This window comes from Eschrichtius robustus, chromosome 3 (assembly GCF_028021215.1).
Source record: "Eschrichtius robustus isolate mEscRob2 chromosome 3, mEscRob2.pri, whole genome shotgun sequence".
Lineage (NCBI taxonomy): Eukaryota > Metazoa > Chordata > Mammalia > Artiodactyla > Eschrichtiidae > Eschrichtius > Eschrichtius robustus.
Genome location: NC_090826.1, coordinates 57,928,055 through 57,946,946, shown reverse-complemented (window position 1 = coordinate 57,946,946; position 18,892 = coordinate 57,928,055). Strand labels below are relative to the sequence as shown.

The 18,892-nt window shown below is 35.6% G+C and overlaps 1 protein-coding gene across 1 annotated transcript in view; it reads left to right on the top strand.

Moving 5' to 3' along the window:
- The window catches only part of DNAI4 (dynein axonemal intermediate chain 4), a 123,861-nt gene that overhangs the window by 53,275 nt on the left and 51,694 nt on the right, over positions 1–18,892 (top strand). Inside the window, 1 exon segment of the mRNA XM_068538005.1 lies at positions 762–917. Coding sequence (XP_068394106.1) covers positions 762–917 — 156 coding nt within the window.

Genomic DNA, 18,892 nt, shown 5'->3' with positions numbered 1-18,892 from the left:
AATATATCGTTACATGGTCACTGGTAAAATAATTTATATATGAGAATTTCCTTGTTATATCAGCAGTAAAAGGGGTTGGGCACTTTTCATTTTTATATATTAAAGGTAAATAACATTACCAATTTTTGTTTGGAGGCCATTGTTATATTTGCTAATTTGATTAAATATAGATAACAAACAAAAATTTAAAAAGAGAAAGTAATACCGTACTAGTCTATAAATTTCCTGAGAACAGAGTCTATCACTTTCCCAAGTACAAACTTTACACATAAGTATATAGGAAATTTAACTTGATAAAAATGGAATTATATGATTACAAATAAAAAGTACTGTAGAATATAGCATGTTATATGTTAACCTTAAGTAAAGCACCTTAAAACCTTATTATAACATGGTTGTCCAGGGCCATATCAAGGCAGCCCTATACCGACAGACTAATGAGATTATGTGGCACCAGTTTGGGATAAAGGGAGGAAGGTGTGGGGATCAGAATAGATGGTGAGGATTATTTGGAGCTATTACTAAAACATTAAGGTATTTGTAGATGCTAAAAGTGTAATGGCTATGGATCTCTTAAGGTGTCCTCTTGATCTACTTCTTTTTCATCGTTATCTACTTCCTGCCATTGTTGGAAAACAATAGGATTTTTTCCCTGAACAATAGATTTTCTTATCTTAGATTTTGCTATAACTCTTTATATATAAGCTAAAATATTAGAATTTGGTTCAAAATAATTTTTACCTTTCTGTTTCTTTATTTAGGCATAATGTCCACTGCTTGGGATTTGTATGATTCTTATAATGCTATGGAGCTTTCATCTTTACCAGTAAAACCATCTACAGTTGATTCAAGTAGTAAATCAAGCATACCTTCTAAAGACTGGGACCAAAGGCTGCCAGGGAGTAATTTAGAAAAAAGTAAGATTTCATTTATTTCAGTTTTTTTAAAATTGGGGTAAAATTGGTATATAACATTATATTAGTTTCAAGTGTACAACATAATAATTCAATGTTTGTATACACTACAAAGTGATCACCACAATGTCTAGTTACTATCTGTCACCCTATAATTAACCCACCCCCTTTACCCATTTCACCTACCCCCCAACCTCCTTCACCTCTAACAACCATGAATCTGTTCTCTGCATTTATGAGTTTTGTTTTTGTTTTGTTCTTTACATTCCACATATGAGTGAAATCATATGGTATTTGTCTTCCTCTCTCTGACTTATTTCACTTAACAGAATACCCTGCATTTCCCTGGTAATTAGTGATGTTGAACATCTCATGTACCATTTGGAAAAATTGTCTGTTTTGCTTATCTGTCCATTTTTAATCAGACTTTTTTTTTTTTTTTGCTATTGAGTTCTTTATATATTTTGGATTAATCCCTTATCAGATATATGGTTTGCAAATATTTTCTCCTATTCAGTAGGTTGTCTTTTCATTTCGTTGATAGTTTCCTTTGCTGTGCAGAAGCTTTTTAGTTTGATGTAGTCCCACTTGTTTATTTTTGCTTTGGTTGCTTTTGCTTTGGAGTCAGATCTAAAAAATCAATGCCAAGACCAATGTCAAGAAGCTTACTGTCTATGTTTTCTTCTAGGAGATTTATGGTTTCAGGTCTATGTTTCAAGTCTTTAATCCATTTTGAGTTAATTTTTACATTCAGTGTAAAATAGTAATCTAGTATCATTCTTTTGCTTGTGGCTGTCTAGTTCTCCCCACACCATTTATTGAAGAGACTGTCCTTTCTCCATTGTATATTCTTGGCTCCTTTGTCATAAATAATTGACAATATATGTGTGTGTTTACTTCTGTGCTCTCTATTCTGTTCCATTGATCTATGTGTCTGTTTTTATGTCAATACCATGCTGTTCTGATTACTAGTGCTTTGTAGTATAGTTTGAAATTAGGGAGTGTGTACCTCCAGCTTAGTTCTTCTTTCTCAAGATTGCTTAGACTATTCACTGTCTTTTGTGGTTCCACACAAATTTCTGAATTATTTGTTCTAGTTCCGTGAAACCCGCCATTGGAATTTTGATAGGGATTGCATTGAATCTGTAGACTGCTTTGGGTCACATGAACATTTTAACAGTGTTAATTCTTCCAATCCATGAGCATGGACTACCTTTCCATTTATTTGTATCTTTTAAAATTTCTTTTATTAGTGTCTTGTTATTTGAGATTTTTTGGAATGATGTTTTCGCGTGACATTTTTAATAAATTCTTTTGTAGCAGTTACAATATTTTCTTTCTGGTGGAACATGAAAAATACAACTTTTGCTTAGAAATAGCATTGTTACTCTTTCACATGGTCTTGGACTTTGAACTGAAATTTTTATTTTTTCTTGGATACCTGTCAAGAGTTTCAAAGATTGTATCTTTCTCTGTCGCTTCTTTACTTGCTCTTAAACTCTTTTTCGTACATGTAGGTTCCACAGTTTTCTCTTTCTCTTTCTATATGTTAGATAACTTGTAAGAAAAAGAAAATATGCAAGCTCTGTGACAACATAAAATGGAGATACATTAACAACAATGGCTTTTAATTGGGGACAATTTTACCTTTCCTAGGGGACACTTGGCAATATCTGGAGACATTTTTGGTTGTCATGACTATGGTGACATTTTGGGTAGATGCCAAGGATACTGCTAAAATTTCATCAATTCACCAAACAGCCCCACAACAAAAAAAATTATCTGGCCAAAATGTCAATACTACCAAGGCTTGGAAATCCTGCATTACAAATTTAGCTTTTAGTATGTTAAGTTTTAAGATTAAATGTTATAATTAAAACCAACACAAAATTGTAATTCTCCAGATATACTGCTATGAAAGAACTTTTACAAAGTTCAGTTATAAGAAGTTTGTTAAGTTCCACTTCTGATTATTTTGTGATTATATAATTTTTCTCTCCAGATTCTGAACTTCTGAGTCTTTTTCTTCTAGAATGATATTACTACATTTAAGGGATGGTCTTTACTTCAGACTAACTATACCCTGGCAACGTTTTGTAAAGTTTTGGTAAATTTTCATAAATTGAACTCAAATATTTCTACTCTCACTAATTTTGACCCAAAGACAAATGTAATGTTTAAAAATAGTAAATCATTAAATATTTTGAAAAGCCAAGTTTAAAAAGAATTGGTAATATTCAGAAAACAATTACCTTATTTATAATGACTACATACCCTTCAGAGATACAGATTCATGGAACTTATCACCTTATAACTTGCTCTATCACTGTTTCTCAACTTTAATGTTAAAAATGTCTAAACTTTAGATGTGTTACCTATATCCTTTTGGTTTTTTTTAAATGATATTTACGGTATGTAGACTATATCCATATTTTGCTGAAAGTTATTTATAATGAACACCAGTTCATTTTCCCAGAGGAAAGTGAAGGGGAAGAATGAATCATTAGTAACCACTAAGGAAACATTATTTTTTGTTGTTTAAGTATTAATGTCCATACAGTGGGTTTGCTTTTAGAAGATTCCAAAAATTGCTAGGAAAAAATCAATCTTAGACTAAAAATTACATGGGACTTCAAAATATATTATCCCACCCCCATTGAAGCCATTGAGCCACAAAAAAGTGTTAGTGGAAGGTCCTACAAGGAAAATGTCTCAAATTGTGGGTCTTTTATTTCATGTGTGTATGGGTGTGCTTTTAAAAGCAAAAAGGGATAATATAATTATATTCAATAACTACAATACAAAGTGAAAATAAATTTTATTTTATTATTATGGCCAGTTAGTGGAACAGGAGACCCCAGAACTAGGAAAAGGGAGAAAATAAAACATAGAAAAATGTATGCAACAGAGCCAAATGATCAGATTTATTGAGAATTAAAGTAATTCGGATAAAAACTAGGACTAGGTCACCTCTAAGGTCCCCTTTGACTCTGAGATTTTGTAATGTAAACACAAAGAGAAAAACGTTAAATATGATCCATATTGCTTTAAGAAGTATTTCTATTCCATTTAAACTTTGAATGTATGGGTTATATTTTAACCTCTATTATCATATTCAAGGGAAAAAGAGGCCCATAGTTTTCATTTTTGAAAGTGTATAAGGCCATAGCTCAGTTCACAGAGAAAAATTATTTTCTCTTAAGGGCTTTTTTTTTCTTTTGCAGTAGGGTTTTAGATTTTAAAAAATGAGTAGGCATTTTAAGCAAAGGTTTATAGAAAAGTTGAGCAGATAGTACTGAGAGATTCATATAACTCCATCTTTGTCCCAACTCCACACACAATTTCCCCTATTTTGAACATCTTACATTAATGTAGTACATTTGTTACAATTCATGAACCCATATTAATATATTATTATTCATAGTTTACATTACAGTTTAATCCTTGTGCTGTACTGTTCTATGAGTTTTGACAAATGCATAATGACATATTTCCACTATTACAGTTTTACATGGAATAATTTCACTGACCTAAATTTCTCCTGTGCTCCACCTATTCTATCATTCCTCCTTCCCTATACCCCTGGCCACCACTGATCTTTTTATTGTCTCTGTATTTTTGCCTTTTCCAAAATATCATATAGTTGGAATTGTATAATATACAGCCTTTTCAGACTGGCTCCTTTCACTAAACAATATTCATTTAGGATTTCTCTATGTCTTATCATGACAGCTCATTTATTTTTATCACTGAATAATATTACATTATATGGATGTACCACTGTTTGTTTATCTATTACTTTATTGAAAGATATTTTGGTTGCTTCTAGTTTTTGGTGATTATAAATAAAGCAGCTATAAACATTCATGTGTTGGCTTTTTGTGTGGATATAAGTTTTCAACTCATTTGGGTAAATACCTAGGAGTATGATTGCTTTATCATATAGTGAGAGTATGCTTAGCTTCTTAAGAAACTATGAAACTGTCTTCAAAAGTGGTTGTACCATTTTGCATTGCCACAAGCAATGAATGAGTATTCCTGTTGCTCTCATTCTTGGCAATATTTGATATTGTTACTTTTTTTGGATTTTTAGCTATTCTTTTTAAAATTTTTTGACATATAATGGATACAATATTATATTAGGTTCTGTTTTACAACATACTGATTCAACATTTAAATACATTTTGAAATAATCACCAGGATATGTTCAGTAACCATCTGTCATCATACAAAGTTATTACAGTATTATAAGCTATATTCCTTATGCTGTATATTACTTCCTTGTGACTTATTTTATAACTGGAAGTTTGTACCTCTTAATCCCTTTTACCTGTTTCACCCAACCACCCACACTCATTTCCTCTGCAACCACCTGTTTGTTCTCTGTATCTATGTCTGTTTCTGGTTTTTGTTGTTTATTTATTTTGGTTTTTTGATTCTACATGTAAGTGAAATCATATAATATTTGTCTTTATCTGACTTATTTCACTTAGGGAAATGCCCTCTATATTCATCCATGTTGTTGCAAGTGGCAAGATTTCATTCTTTTCTATGGTTTGGTATTATTCCATTATATATATACCATATCTTCTTTATCCATTTATCTATCAATGAACACTTAGGTTGTTTCCATATCTTTGCTATTGCAAATAATGCTGCTATGAATATTGGAGTGCATGTATCTTTTCAAATTAATGTTTTCATTTTCTTCAGATATATACCAAGCAGTGGAATTGTTGGATCATATGGTAATTCTATTTTTAGTTTTTTGAGGAATCTTCATACTGTTTTGCATAGTGGCTGTACCAATTTACATTCCCAGCAACAGTGCAAGAGGGTTCTTTTTTCTCTACATCCTTGCTGACACTTGTTACTTATTGTCTTTTCTTTTTTCTTTTTTTCTTTTTTTTGGCTGCGTTGGGTCTTCGTTGCTATGTGAGGGCTTTCTCTATTTCCAGCGAGCGGGAGCTACTCTTCGTTGCGGTGAACGGGCTTTTCTTTGTTGTGGCCTGTCTTGTTGTGGAGCACGGGCTCTAGGTGCATGGGCTTCAGCAGTTGCAGCACGTGGGCTCAGTGGTTGTGGCTCAGGGGCTTAGTTGCTCCGCGGAACATGGGATCCTCCTGGACAAGGGATCAAACCCGTGTCCCCTGCATTGGCAGGTGGATTCTTAACCACTGTACCACCAGGGAAGTCATTACTGTCTTTTTGATGTTAGCCATTCTGATAGGTTTGAAGTGATATCTCATTGTTGTTTTGATTTGCATTTCCCTGATCATTAGTGATGTTGAGCATCTTTTCATGTGTCTGTTGGCCATCTGTATGTCTTCTTTGGGAAAATATCTACTTAGGTCCTCTGCCCATTTTCTAATCTGATTATTTGGTTTTTTGATATTGAGATGTATGTGTTCTTTATATATTTTGATATTAACCCCTTATCAGATACATGATTTGTAAATGCCTTCTCTTGTTCGGTAGATTGCCTTTTCATTTTGTTGATAGTGTGCTTTTCTGTGCAAAAGCTTTTGAAATTGATGTAGTCCCATTTGTTTATTTTTGCTTTTGCTGCCCTTGCCTGAGGTGACAGATCCAAAAATGTATTACTAAGACTTATGTCAAAGAGTTTACTGTCTGTGTTTTCTTCTAGGAGTTTTATGGTTTCAGGTTTTACATTCAGGTCTTTAATCCGTTTTGAGTTTATTTTGTATATGGTTTAAGAAAGGAGAGCAGTTTCAGTCTTTTGCGTATAGCTTTCTGGTTTTTCTAACACCATTTATTGAAGAGACTGACTTTTCCTCATTGTATATTCTTGTCTCCCTTGTCATAGATTAATTGATCATATAAGTGTGGGTATATGTCTAGACTCTCTATTCTGTTCTATTGATCTATTGTGTCTGTTTTTTATGCCAGTACCATACTATTTTGATTTCTTTAGCTTTGGAATATAGCTTGAAATCAGGGTGCATGATACCTCCAGCTTTGTTCTTCTTTCTCAAGATTGCTTTGGCTCTCTGGGGTCTTTTGTGTTTCCATACAAAATTTAGAATTATTTGTTCTAGTTCTGTGAATCATGTCATTGCAATTTTGATAGAGATTGCACTGAATGTGGAGATTGCCTTGGGTTGTACAGACATTTTAACAGTATTAATTCTTTCAACCCATGTGCAAGGTATATCTATCCATTAATTTGCCTTGACTTCAATTTCTTTAATCAATGTCTTACAGTTTTCAGAATATAGTTCTTTTACCTCTTTTGTTAAAGTTATTTCTAGGTATTTTATTCTTTTGGATACAGTTGTAAATGGAATTGTTTTCTTAATTTCCCTCTGATAGATTGTTATTAGTGAATAGAAATACAACAGATTTCTGTACATTAATTTTTTATTATTTATTTATTTATTTTTGGCTGTGTTGGGTCTTCATGGCTATGCAGGGGCTTTCTCTAGTTGTGGTGAGCAGGGGCTACTCTTTGTTGTGGTACACGGGCTTCTCATTGCGATATGCGGGCTTCTCATTGCGATGGCTTCTCTTGTTGAGGAGCATGGGCTCCAGGCACGCAGACTTCAGCAGTTGTGGCACGCAGGCTCAGTAGTTGTGGCACACGGATTTAGTTGCTCTGCAGCATGTGGGATCTTCCTGGATGAGGGCTTGAACCCATGTCCCTTCCCTTGGCAGGTGGATTCTTGACCCCTGTGCCACCAGGGAAGTCCCTACATTAATTTTTATACTGGAACTCTACTGAATTCACTTATTAGTTCTAATACATTTTAGGTGGAGTCTTCAGGATTTTCTGTATATAATATCAGGTCATCTGTAAACAGTGACAGTTTTACTTTTTTCTTTCCAATTTAAATGCTTTTTATTTCTTTTTCTTGTCAAATTGCTGTGGCTATGACTTTCAATACTATTGACTTTGTTGTTGTTGTTTTTTTAACATCTTTATTGGAGTATAATTGCTTTACAATGATGTGTTAGTTTCTGCTTTATAACACAGTGAATCAGCTATACATATACATATATCCCCGTATCTCCTCCCTCTTGCATCTCCCTCCCATCCTCCCTATCCCACACCTCTAGGTGGTCACAAAGCATGGAGCTGATCTCCCTGTGCAATGCGGCTGCTTCCCACTAGCTATCTATTTTACATTTGGTAGTGTATATATGTCCATGCCACTCTCTCATTTCATCCCAGCTTACCCTTCCCACTGCCTGTGTCCTCAAGTCCATTCTCTTCGTCTGCGTCTTTATTCCTATCCTGCCCCTAGGTTCTTCATAACTCTTTTTTTTTAGATTCCATATATATTCCATATATATGTAATATGGTATTTGTTTTTCTCTTTCTGACTTACTTCACTCTGTATGACAGACTCTAGGTCCATCCACATCACTACAAATAACTCAATTTCGTCTTTTTATGGCTGAGTAATATTCCATTGTATTTATGGGCCACATCATCTTTATACATTCATCTGTCGATGGACACTTAGGTTGCTTCCATGTCCTGGCTATTGTAAATAGAGCTGCAATGAACATTGTGGTACATGACTCTTTTTGAATTATGGTTTTCTCAGGGTATATGCCCAGTAGTGGGATTGCTGGGTCATATGGTAGTTCTATTTTTAGTTTTTTAAGAAGCTCCATACTGTTCTCTGTAGTGGCTGTACCAATTTACATTCCCACCAACAGTGCAAGAAGGTTCCCTTTTCTTCACACCCTCTCCAGCATTTACAGTTTGTAGATTTTTTGATGATGGCCATTCTGACTGGTGTCAGGTGATACCTCATTGTAGTTTTGATTTGCATTTCTCTAATGATTAGTGATATTGAGCATACTTTCATGTGTTTGTTGGCAATCTGTATATCTTCTTTGGAGAAATGTCTATTTAGGTCTTCCACCCATGTTTGGATTGGGTTGTTTGTTTTTTTGATATTGAGCTCCGTGTGCTGCTTGTAAATTTTGGAGATTAATCCTTTGTCAGTTGCTTCATTTGCAAATATTTTCTCCCATTTTGAGGGTTATCTTTTTGTCTTGTTTATGGTTTCCTTTGCTGTGCAAAAGCTTTTAAGTTTCATTAGGTCCCATTTGTTTATTTTTGTTTTTATTTCCATTTCTCTAGGAGGTGGGTCAAAAGGACCTTGCTGTGATTTATGTCATGGAGTGTTCTGCCTATGTTTTCCTCTAAGAGTTTGATAGTGTCTGGCCTCACATTTAGGTCTTTAATCCATTTTGAGTTTATTTTTGTGTATAGTGTTAGGGAGTGTTCTAATTTCATTATTTTACATGTAGCTGTCCAGTTTTCCCAGCACCACATATTGAAGAGGCTGTCTTTTCTCCATTGTATATTCTTACCTCTTTTATCAAAAATAAGGTGACCATATGTGTGTGGGTTTATTTCTGGGCTTTCTGTCCTGTTCCATTGATCTATATTTCTGCTTTTGTGCCAGTACCATACTGTCTTGATTAGTGCATCTTTGTAGTATAGTCTGACGTCCGGGAGCCTGATTCCTCCAGCTCCGTTTTTCTTTCTCAAGATTGCTTTGGCTGTTCGGGGTCTTTTGTGTTTCCATACAAATTGTGAAATTTTTTGTTCCAGTTCTGTGAAAAATTCCATTGGTAGTTTGATAGGGATTGCATTGAATCTGTAGATTGCTTTGGGTAGGATAGTCATTTTCACAATGCTGATTCTTCCAATTCAGGAACATGGTATATCTCTCCATCTGTTTGTATCATCTTTAATTTCTTTCTTCAGTGTCTTATAGTTTTCTGCATACAGGTCTTTTGTCTCCTTAGGTAGGTTTATTCCTAGGTATTTTATTCTTTTTGTTGCAATGGTAAATGGGAGTATTTCCTTGATTTCTCTTTCAGATTTTTCATCATTAGTGTATAGGAATGCAAGAGATTTCTGTGCATTAATTTGGTATCCTGCTACTTTACCAAATTCATTGATTAGCTCTAGTAGTTTTCTGGTAGAGTCTTTAGGATTCTCTATGTATAGTATCATGTCATCTGCAAACAGTGACCACTTTACTTCTTGTTTTCCAATTTGGATTCTTTTATTTCTTTTCCTTCTCTGATTGCTGTGGCTAAAACTTCCAAAATTGTGTTGAATAATAGTGGTGAGAGTGGGCAACCTTGTCTTGTTCCTGATCCTAGTGGAAATGGTTTCAGTTTTTCACCATTGAGGACGATGTTGGCTGTGGGTTTGTCATACGTGGCCTTTATTATGTTGAGGTAAGTTCCATCTACGCCTACTTTCTGGAGGGTTTTTATCATAAATGGGTGTTGAATTTTGTCGACAGCTTTCTCTGCATCTATTGAGATGATCATATGATTTTTCTCCTTTAATTTGTTAATATGGTGTATCACGTTGATTGATTTGCATATATTGAAGAATCCTTGCATTCCTGGGATAAACCCCACTTGATCATGGTGTATGATCCTTTTAATGTGCTGTTGGATTCCGTTTGCTAGTATTTTATGGAGGATTTTTGCATCAGTGATATTGGCCTGTAGTTTTCTTTCTTTGTGACATCTTTGTCTGGTTTTGCTATCAGGGTGATGGTGGCCTCGTACAATGAGTTTGGGTGTGTTCCTCCCTCTGCTATACTTTGGAAGAGTTTGAGAAGGATAGGTTTTAGCTCTTCTCTAAATGTTTGATAGAATTCTCCCGTGAAGCCATCTTGTCCTGGGCTTTTGTTTGTTGGAAGGTTTTTAATCAAAGTCTCAATTTCAGTGCTTGTGATTGATCTGTTTATATTTTCTATTCCTTCCTGGTTCATTCTGCAAAGGTGATGCTTTTCTAAGAATTTGTCCATTTCTTCCAGGTTGTCCATTTTATTGGCATATAGTTGCTTGTAGCAATCTCTCATGATCCTTTGTGTTTCTGCAGTGTCAGTTGTTACTTCTCCTTTTTAATTTCTATTTCTATTTATTTCGGTCTTCTCCCTTTTTTTCTTGATGAGTCTGGCTAATGGTTTATCAACCTTGTTTATCTTCTCAAGGAACCAGCTTTTAGTTTCATTGATCTGTGCTATTGTTTCCTTCATTTCTTTTTCATTTATTTCTGATTTTTTCTTTATGATTTCTTTTCTTCTGCTAACTTTGGGGTTTTTTGTTCTTCTTTCTAATTGCTTTAGGTGTAAGTTTAGGTTGTTTATTTGAGGTGTTTCTTGTTTCTTGAGGTAAGATTGTACTGCTATAAACTTCCCTCGTAGAACTGCTTTTGCTGCATCCCATAGGTTTTGGGTTGTCGTGTTTTCATTGTCATTTGTTTCTAGGTATTTTTTGATTTCCTCTTTAATTTTTTCAGTGATCTCTTGGTTATTTAATAGTGTATTGTTTAGCCTCCATGTTTTTGTATTTTTTACAGATTTTTTTCCTGTAATTGATATCCAGTCTCATAGCTCTGTGGTCAGAAAAGATGATTGATACGATTTCAATTTTCTTAAATTTACCAAGGCTTGATTTGTGTCCCAAGATATGATCTATCCTGTAGAATTAGCACTTGAGAAGAAAGTGTATTCTGTTTTCTTTGCATAGAATGTCCTATAAATATCAATTAAGTCCATCTTGTTTAACATATCATTTAAAGCGTGTGTTTCCTTTTTTATTTTCATTTTGGATGATCTGTCCATTCGTGAAAGTGGGGTGTTAAAGTCCCCTACTATGATTGTGTTACCGTCGATTTCCCCTAATATGGCTGTTAGCATTTGCCTTATGTATTGAGGTGCTCCTATGTTTGGTACATAAATATTTACAATTGTTTTATCTTCTTCTTGGATTGATCCCTTGATCATTATGTAGTGTCCTTCTTTGTCTCTTGTAGTAGTCTTTATTTTGAAGTCTATTTTGTCTGATATGAGAATTGCTACTCTAACTTTCTTTTGATTTCCATTTGCATGGAATATCTTTTTCCATTCCCTCACTCTCAGTCTGTATGTGTCCCTAGGTCTGAAGTGGGTCTCTTGTAAACAACATATATATGAGTCTTGTTTTTGTATCCATTCAGCCAGCCTATATTTTTTGGTTGGAGCATTTAATCTGTTTTCATTTAAGGTAGTTATCAATCTGTATGTTCCTATTACCATTTTCTTAATTGTTTTGGGTTTGTTATTGTAAGTCTTTTCCTTCTCTTGTGTTTACTGCCTAGAGAAGTTCCTTTAGCATCTGTTGTAAAGCTGGTTTGGTGGTGCTGAATTCTCTTAGCGTTTGCTTGTCTGTAAAGGTTTTAATTTCTCCATCAAATGGTAATGAGATCCTTGCTGAGTAGAGTAATCTTGGGTGTAGGTTTTTTCTGTTTCATCACTTTATATATGTCCTGCCATTCCCTTCTGTCTTGCAGAGTTTCTGCTGAAAGATCAGCTTTTAACCTTATGGGGATTCCCTTGTATGTTATTTGTTGTTTTTCCCTTGCTGCCTTTAATATTTTTTCTTTGTATTTAATTTTTGAAAGCTTGATTAATTTGTGTCTTGGCGTGTTTTTCCTTGGATTTATCCTGTATGGGACTCTCTGTGCTTCCTGGACTTGATTGACTATTTCCTTTCCCATATTAGAGATTTTAACTATAATCTCTTCAAATATTTTCTCAGATCCTTTCTTTTTCTCTTCTTAATCTGGGACCCCTATAATTTTAATGTTGGTGCATTTAGTGTTGTCCCAGAGGTCTCTGAGACTGTTCTCAATTCTTTTCTTTCTTTTTCCTTTATTCTGCTCTGCAGTAGTTATTTCCACTATTTTATCTTCCAGGTCACTTATCCGTTCTTCTGCCTCAGTTATTCTGCTATTGCTTCCTTCTAGAGAATTTTTAATTTCATTTATTGTTTTGTTCATCATTGTTTGCTCTGTAGTTCTTCTAGGCCCTTGTTAAACATTTCTTGTATTTTCTCCATTCTATTTCCCAGATTTTGGATCATCTTTACTGTCATTACTCTGAATTCGTTTTCAGGTAGACTGCCTATTTCTTCTTCATTTGTTTGGTCTGGTGGGTTTTTATCTTGCTCCTTCATCTGCTGTGTGTTTCTCTGTCTTCTCATTTTACTTAACTTAGTGTGTTTAGGGTCTCCTTTTTGCAGGCTGCAAGTTCGTATTTCCCATTGTTTTTGGTGTCTGCCCCCAGTGGGTAAGGTTGGTTCAGTGGGTTGTGTAGGCTTCCTGGTGGAGGGGACTGGTGCCTGTGTTCTGGTGGATGAGGCTGGATCTTGTCTTTCTGGTGGGCAGGATCATGACCGCTGGTGTGTTTTGGGATGTCTGTGACCTTATTATGATTTTAGGCAGCCTCTCTGCTAATGGGTGGGGTTGTGTTCTTGTCTTGCTAGTTGTTTGGCATAGTGTGTACAGCACTGTAGCTTGCTGGCTGTTGAGTGGAGCTGGGTCTTAACGTTGAGTTGCAGATCTCTGGGAGAGCTTTCGCTATTCGATATTATGTGGAGCTGAGAGGTCTCCTGTGGACCAGTGTCCTGAACTCGGCTCTCCCACCTCAGAGGTACAGGCCTCACTCCTGGACGGAGCACCAAGACCCTGTCAGCCACATGGCTCAGAAGAAAAGGGAGAAAAAAGGAAAGAAAGAAAGAAAAAATAAAATAAAAGTTATTAAAATAAAATTTTTAATTATTAAAAATAAAAAAAATTTAGAAAGTAATATAAAAAAGAAGAAAAAAAGAAAGAAAGAAGAGAGCAACCAAAGCAAAAAACAAATCTACCAATGATAAATAGCACTAAAAACTTTACTAAACAAACAAACAAACAAACAAACAGAAAACGGACAGACAGAACCGTAGGACAAATGGTAAAAGGAAAGCTATACAGACAAAATCACACAAAGAAGCATACACATACCCACTCACAAAAAGAGAAAAAGGAAAAAGAATCTATATATCTATGTATGAAAAAAACAAAAAAAGAAGAGAGCAACCAAATCAATAAACAAATCTACCAATGATAATAAACTCTAAATACTAAATTAAGATAAACATAAAATCAGAAACAAATTGATGCAGAAAGCAAACCCCAAGTCTACAGTTGCTCCCAAAGTCCACTGCCTCAATTTTGGGATGATTCATTGTCTCTTCAGGTATTCCAGAGATGCAGGGTACATCAAGTTGATTGTGGAGATTTAATCCGCTGCTCCTGAAGCTGCTGGGAGAGATTTCCCTTTCTCTTCTTTGTTCGCACAGCTCCTGGGGTTCAGTTTTGGAATTGTCCCCACCTCTGCATGTAGGTCGCCTGAGGGCATCTTTTCTTCTCTCAGTCAGGATGGGGTTAAAGAAGCAGCTGATTAGGGGGCTCTGGCTCACTCAGGCCGAGGGGAGGGAGGGGTATGGAATGCAGGGTGAGCCTGCAGTGGCAGGGGCTGGCATGACGTTGCAACAGCCTGAGGTGCGCCGTGTGTTCTCCTGGGAAAGTTGTCCCTGGATCATGAGGCCCTGGCAGTGGCGGGGTGCACAGGCTCCCGGGAGGGGAGGTGTGGATAGTGACCTGTGCTTGCACACAGGCTTCTTGGTGGCTGCAGAAGCAGCCTTAGAGTCTCACACCCATCTCTGGAGTCCGCGCTGATAGCCACAGCTTGTGCCTGTCTCTGGAGCTCGTTTAGGCGGTGCTCTGAATCACCTCTCCTCGTACACCCTGAAACAATGGTCTCTTGCCTCTTAGGCAGTTCCAGACGTTTTCCCGGACTCCCTCCTGGCTAGCTGTGGTGCACTAGCCCCTTCAGGCTGTGTCCACGCAGCCAACCCCATTCCTTTCCCTGGGGTCTGACCTCCGAAGCCAAAGCCGAAGCCTCAGCTCCCAGTCCCCACTCACCCCGGCGGGTGAGCAGACAAGCTTCTTGGGCTGGTGAGTGCTGGTCGGCACTGATCCTCTGTGCAGGAATCTCTGTGCTTTGCCCTCCTCACCCCTGTTGCTGTGCTGTCCTCCGTGGCTCCAAAGCTTCCCCACGGCCACCCCCTGTCTCCACAGTGAAGGGGCTTCATAGTGTGTGGAGACTTTTCCTCCTTCACAGCTCCCTCCCAGATGTGCAGGTACTGTTCCTATTCTTTTGTCTCTGTTTTTTCTTTTTTCTTTTGCCCTACCCAGGTACATGGGGAGTTTTTTGCCTTTTGGGAAGTCTGAGGTCTTCTGCCAGCATTCAGTAGGTGTTCTTTAGGAGTTGTTCCACATGTAGATATATTTCTGAAGTATTTGTGGGGAGGAAGGGAATCTCCACATCTTACTCCTCTGCCAACTTGAAGATCTCTCTAATACTATGTTAAATAATAGAGGGAAGAGTGGGCATCTTTGTCTTTTTCCTGATCTTAAAGGCAATGCTTTCAGCTTTTCACTGTTGAGTATGATATTAGCTGTGGGTTTGTCATATATGGCTTTTATTATGTTGAAGTGTGTTTCCTCTATTAGCACTTTGTTGACAGTTTTTATCATAAACTGATGTTAACTTTTATCAAAACTTTTTTCTGCATTTATTGAAATGATCATATGATTTTTATCCTTTGTTGTGTTAATGTGGTGTATCATGTTGATTGAGTTGCAGATACTGAGCCATCTTTGCATGCCTGGGATAAATCCCACTTGATTATGGTGTATGATCCTTTTAATGTATTGTTGTATTTTGTTTGTTGATATTTTGTTGAGGATTTTTGCATCTATGTTTATCTGGGATATTGACCTGTTGGTTTCTTTTTGTTTTTACTGTCTTTGATTTTTGTATCTATGCTGGCCTTATAGAATGAATTTGGTCGTGTTCCCTCTTCACTCTTTTGGAATAATTTGAGAAGAATAGGTAATAATCCTTCTTTAAATATTTGGTAGAATTCACCAGTAAAGCTGTCTGGTCCTGGACTTTGGTTTGTTGGGAGGTTTTTAATTAGTGAAGCTCCTTACTAGTCATCTGTTTGTTCAGGTTTTCTATTTTATTATGATCAGTCTTTGTAGGTTGTGTATTTATAGGACTTTATCCATTTCTTCTAAACAACAAATTGGCTGTCCAATTTGTTTGCATGTAATTGTTCCTAATAATCTCTGATAATACTTTATATTTCTGTAGTGTTGGTTGTAACTTTTCCTCTTTCATTTCTGATTTTATTTATTTGAGCCCTCTTTCCTTCTTGAAAAGTCTGGCTAAAGGTTTATCAATTTTGTTTATTTTTTCAAAGAACCAGCTCTTAGTTTCATTGATTTTTTTTCTATTGTTTTTTAGTGTCTATATCATTTATTTCTGCTCTGATCTTTATTATTTCCTTCCTTTTAGTAACTGTGTGTGAGGGTGTTGGTTCTTCTTTCTCTAGTTCCTTTAGGTGTAATTTTAAATTGTTTGAGATTTTTCTTGTTTCCTGAGGTAGACTTGTATCACTATAAACTTTCCTCTGAGAACTGCTTTCGTTGCATCCCATAGATTTTGTAATGTTGTATTTCCACTTTCATATCTCAAGGTATTTTTGATTTTCTCTTTGATTTCTTCAGTAACTCACTGGTTTTTTTGTAGCATGTTGTTTAGACTCCACATGTTTGTGTTTCCAGGTTTTTCTTGTAGTTGACTTCTTGTCTCATACCTTTGTGGCCAGAAAAGATGCTTTATATGATTTCAGTCTTCTTAAATTTACTGAAACCTGTACGTGGACTAACGTATGATCTACCCTGGAGAATATTCAATGTGCACTTGAAAAGAATGTGTATCCTGCTGTTTTTTGGATGAATGTTTTGTGTGCCTATTAAACAATCTGATCTGATGTGTTGTATAAGCCAAATGTTTCCTTTTGATTATCTGTCTGGATGATCTGTCCATTGATGTAAGTGGGGTGTTAACGTCCCTTTCTATTATTATACAGTTATGTATTATTGTTATATTATTCTACAATTATAATAATTCTTGTTAAATTATTATAAAATCTTTCCCTTTATGTCTATTTGTATTAGCTTTATATAGTTAAATATTCTTATGTTGAGTGTATATATATTTACAAGTGTTTTCCTTTTTGTTGGGATGATCCCTTTATCATTATATTATGCCTTTCTCTGTATCTTGTAATAATCTTTGAAGTCTATTTTGTCTGATATAAGTATAGTTAGTCCAGCTTTCTTTTTATTTCCATTTGAATGGAATACCTTTTTCCATTCCCCCACTTTCAGTCTTCCTGTTGGTAACTCATTTTCTTTTTCACAATTCCATTCTGATGTATCTGTGGTATTTCTGAGTTTATCTCTTTGTGGAGCTTTTTTAGCAGATGCTCTACATATTGCAGTCCACTTGTGTTGACATTTTACCAGTTTAAGAGTAGAAATCTTCCCCCCTTTATATCTTTTCACTCTCCCCTGTTTATATACTTGCCCTAAATATTTCCTCTAAATATTTAAATGGAGTATTTGAACATTAGAACTGTATCAGCTAGTTATAATTTTTATATCAACCATCAAACATAATGAAGAAAACTGAAGAGAAGAAGGAAATTGTATTTACCTATATTTTTACTCTCTCTGATATTCCAAAATTCTTTTTTAAAATAATTTCCTTTTTGTTTAGCCATTCTCCTTTAGCCATTCTTAAGGAAGATCTGCTGGCAACAAATTCTCTTAGTATTTCTTCATCTGAGAATATCTTAATTTCACCTTTATTCCTATAAAATATTTTTAGTGGATATAGAATTCTGGGTTGAAAGTTATTTTCTCTCATCACTTAGAAAATGTGTGCCATTTCCTTCTGGCCTCCATAGTTTCTGATGATAAATCTGCTGTTACTCAAATTATTTCTCTCCGTATATAAGACATCATTTCTTCCTTAATGCTTTCTATATTTTTGTTTACTTTGTTTTCAGTTTTGAGAAATTTGAGTATGATGTTTTGGTGTGGATTTCTTTAGGTTGATCTTCTTTGGAATTCACTGAGTTTCTTGATTCTGTATGTTATTCTTTGCTAAATTTTGGAAATTTTCAGCTATTATTTCTTCAAGTACATTTTTCAGTCTCATCCTCTTTCTGCTCTCCCCAATGACATGAATGTTAGATATCTTGTTATAGTCCCACAGGCCTTTGAGCCTTGGTTCTTTTTTGTTTTTTTCAGATTATTTTCTTTCTGTTTTTCAGATTAGGTAATTTCTATTGTTCTTTCTTCAAGTTCACTAATTCTTTCCTCTGTCCCCTCCATTTTGTTGTTGAGCCCATCCATTGAATTTTAAAATTTTGATTATTTCATTTTTCAGTTCTAAAATTTCCATTTGGTTCTTGAATTGATTTACTAAGATTTTTAATTTCTTTGATAATACTTTCTATTATTCCATTTGTTTCAAATGTGTTCATAAATGCTTGAAACTTTTTCTTGATGATTGTCTTAAACTGTCAGATAATTCACATATCTCTGTCATCTCAGTGTTGGCATCTATTGATTTTATTTGTTTTTTTGTTTGTTTGTTTCATTTAGGTTGAGATTTTCTTGTGTCTTTGTATGATGAGTGACTTTCAGTTGAAATTTAGAAATTTTGGGCATTATGTCATGAGAACTGGATCTTCTCTAAACCTTCCTTTTTAGCAGGCTTTGTTTGACACTATTTTGACAGGGGAATTTACTGCTCCATTACTGCTAGGCGGGAGTAGAAGTGGGGTTTTGTAGAAATCCATGTTCTCCACTTCGCCTTCAATTACAGTGAGGGAGGGGATCATCTCCTCATTACTGTTTTGCAGGGGCAGGCGGGGAGCTCTGATTTCCATTGATACATGACTGGGAGGGATAGGAGCACCTCATTACCACTCCCTGACGCCATGGATTGGGACTTGGCTTTATTACTTTCAGGCAGTTCTGTAAGTTCTGACTCTACCAGTCCAACTCTGACTATTCTATTGGGGAGAAGAAGGGACACCTTGTTACTGCCAGGTAGGTGTGGAATTCCATGTTCCCCAACTGGTCTCTGCTGACATTGCAGAAAGGGCAGCACAGTTATTATTTTTGTTAGGATTGAAAGTCCTGGTTCCTTACTGATCCTTTTCTGACACCACACCCACT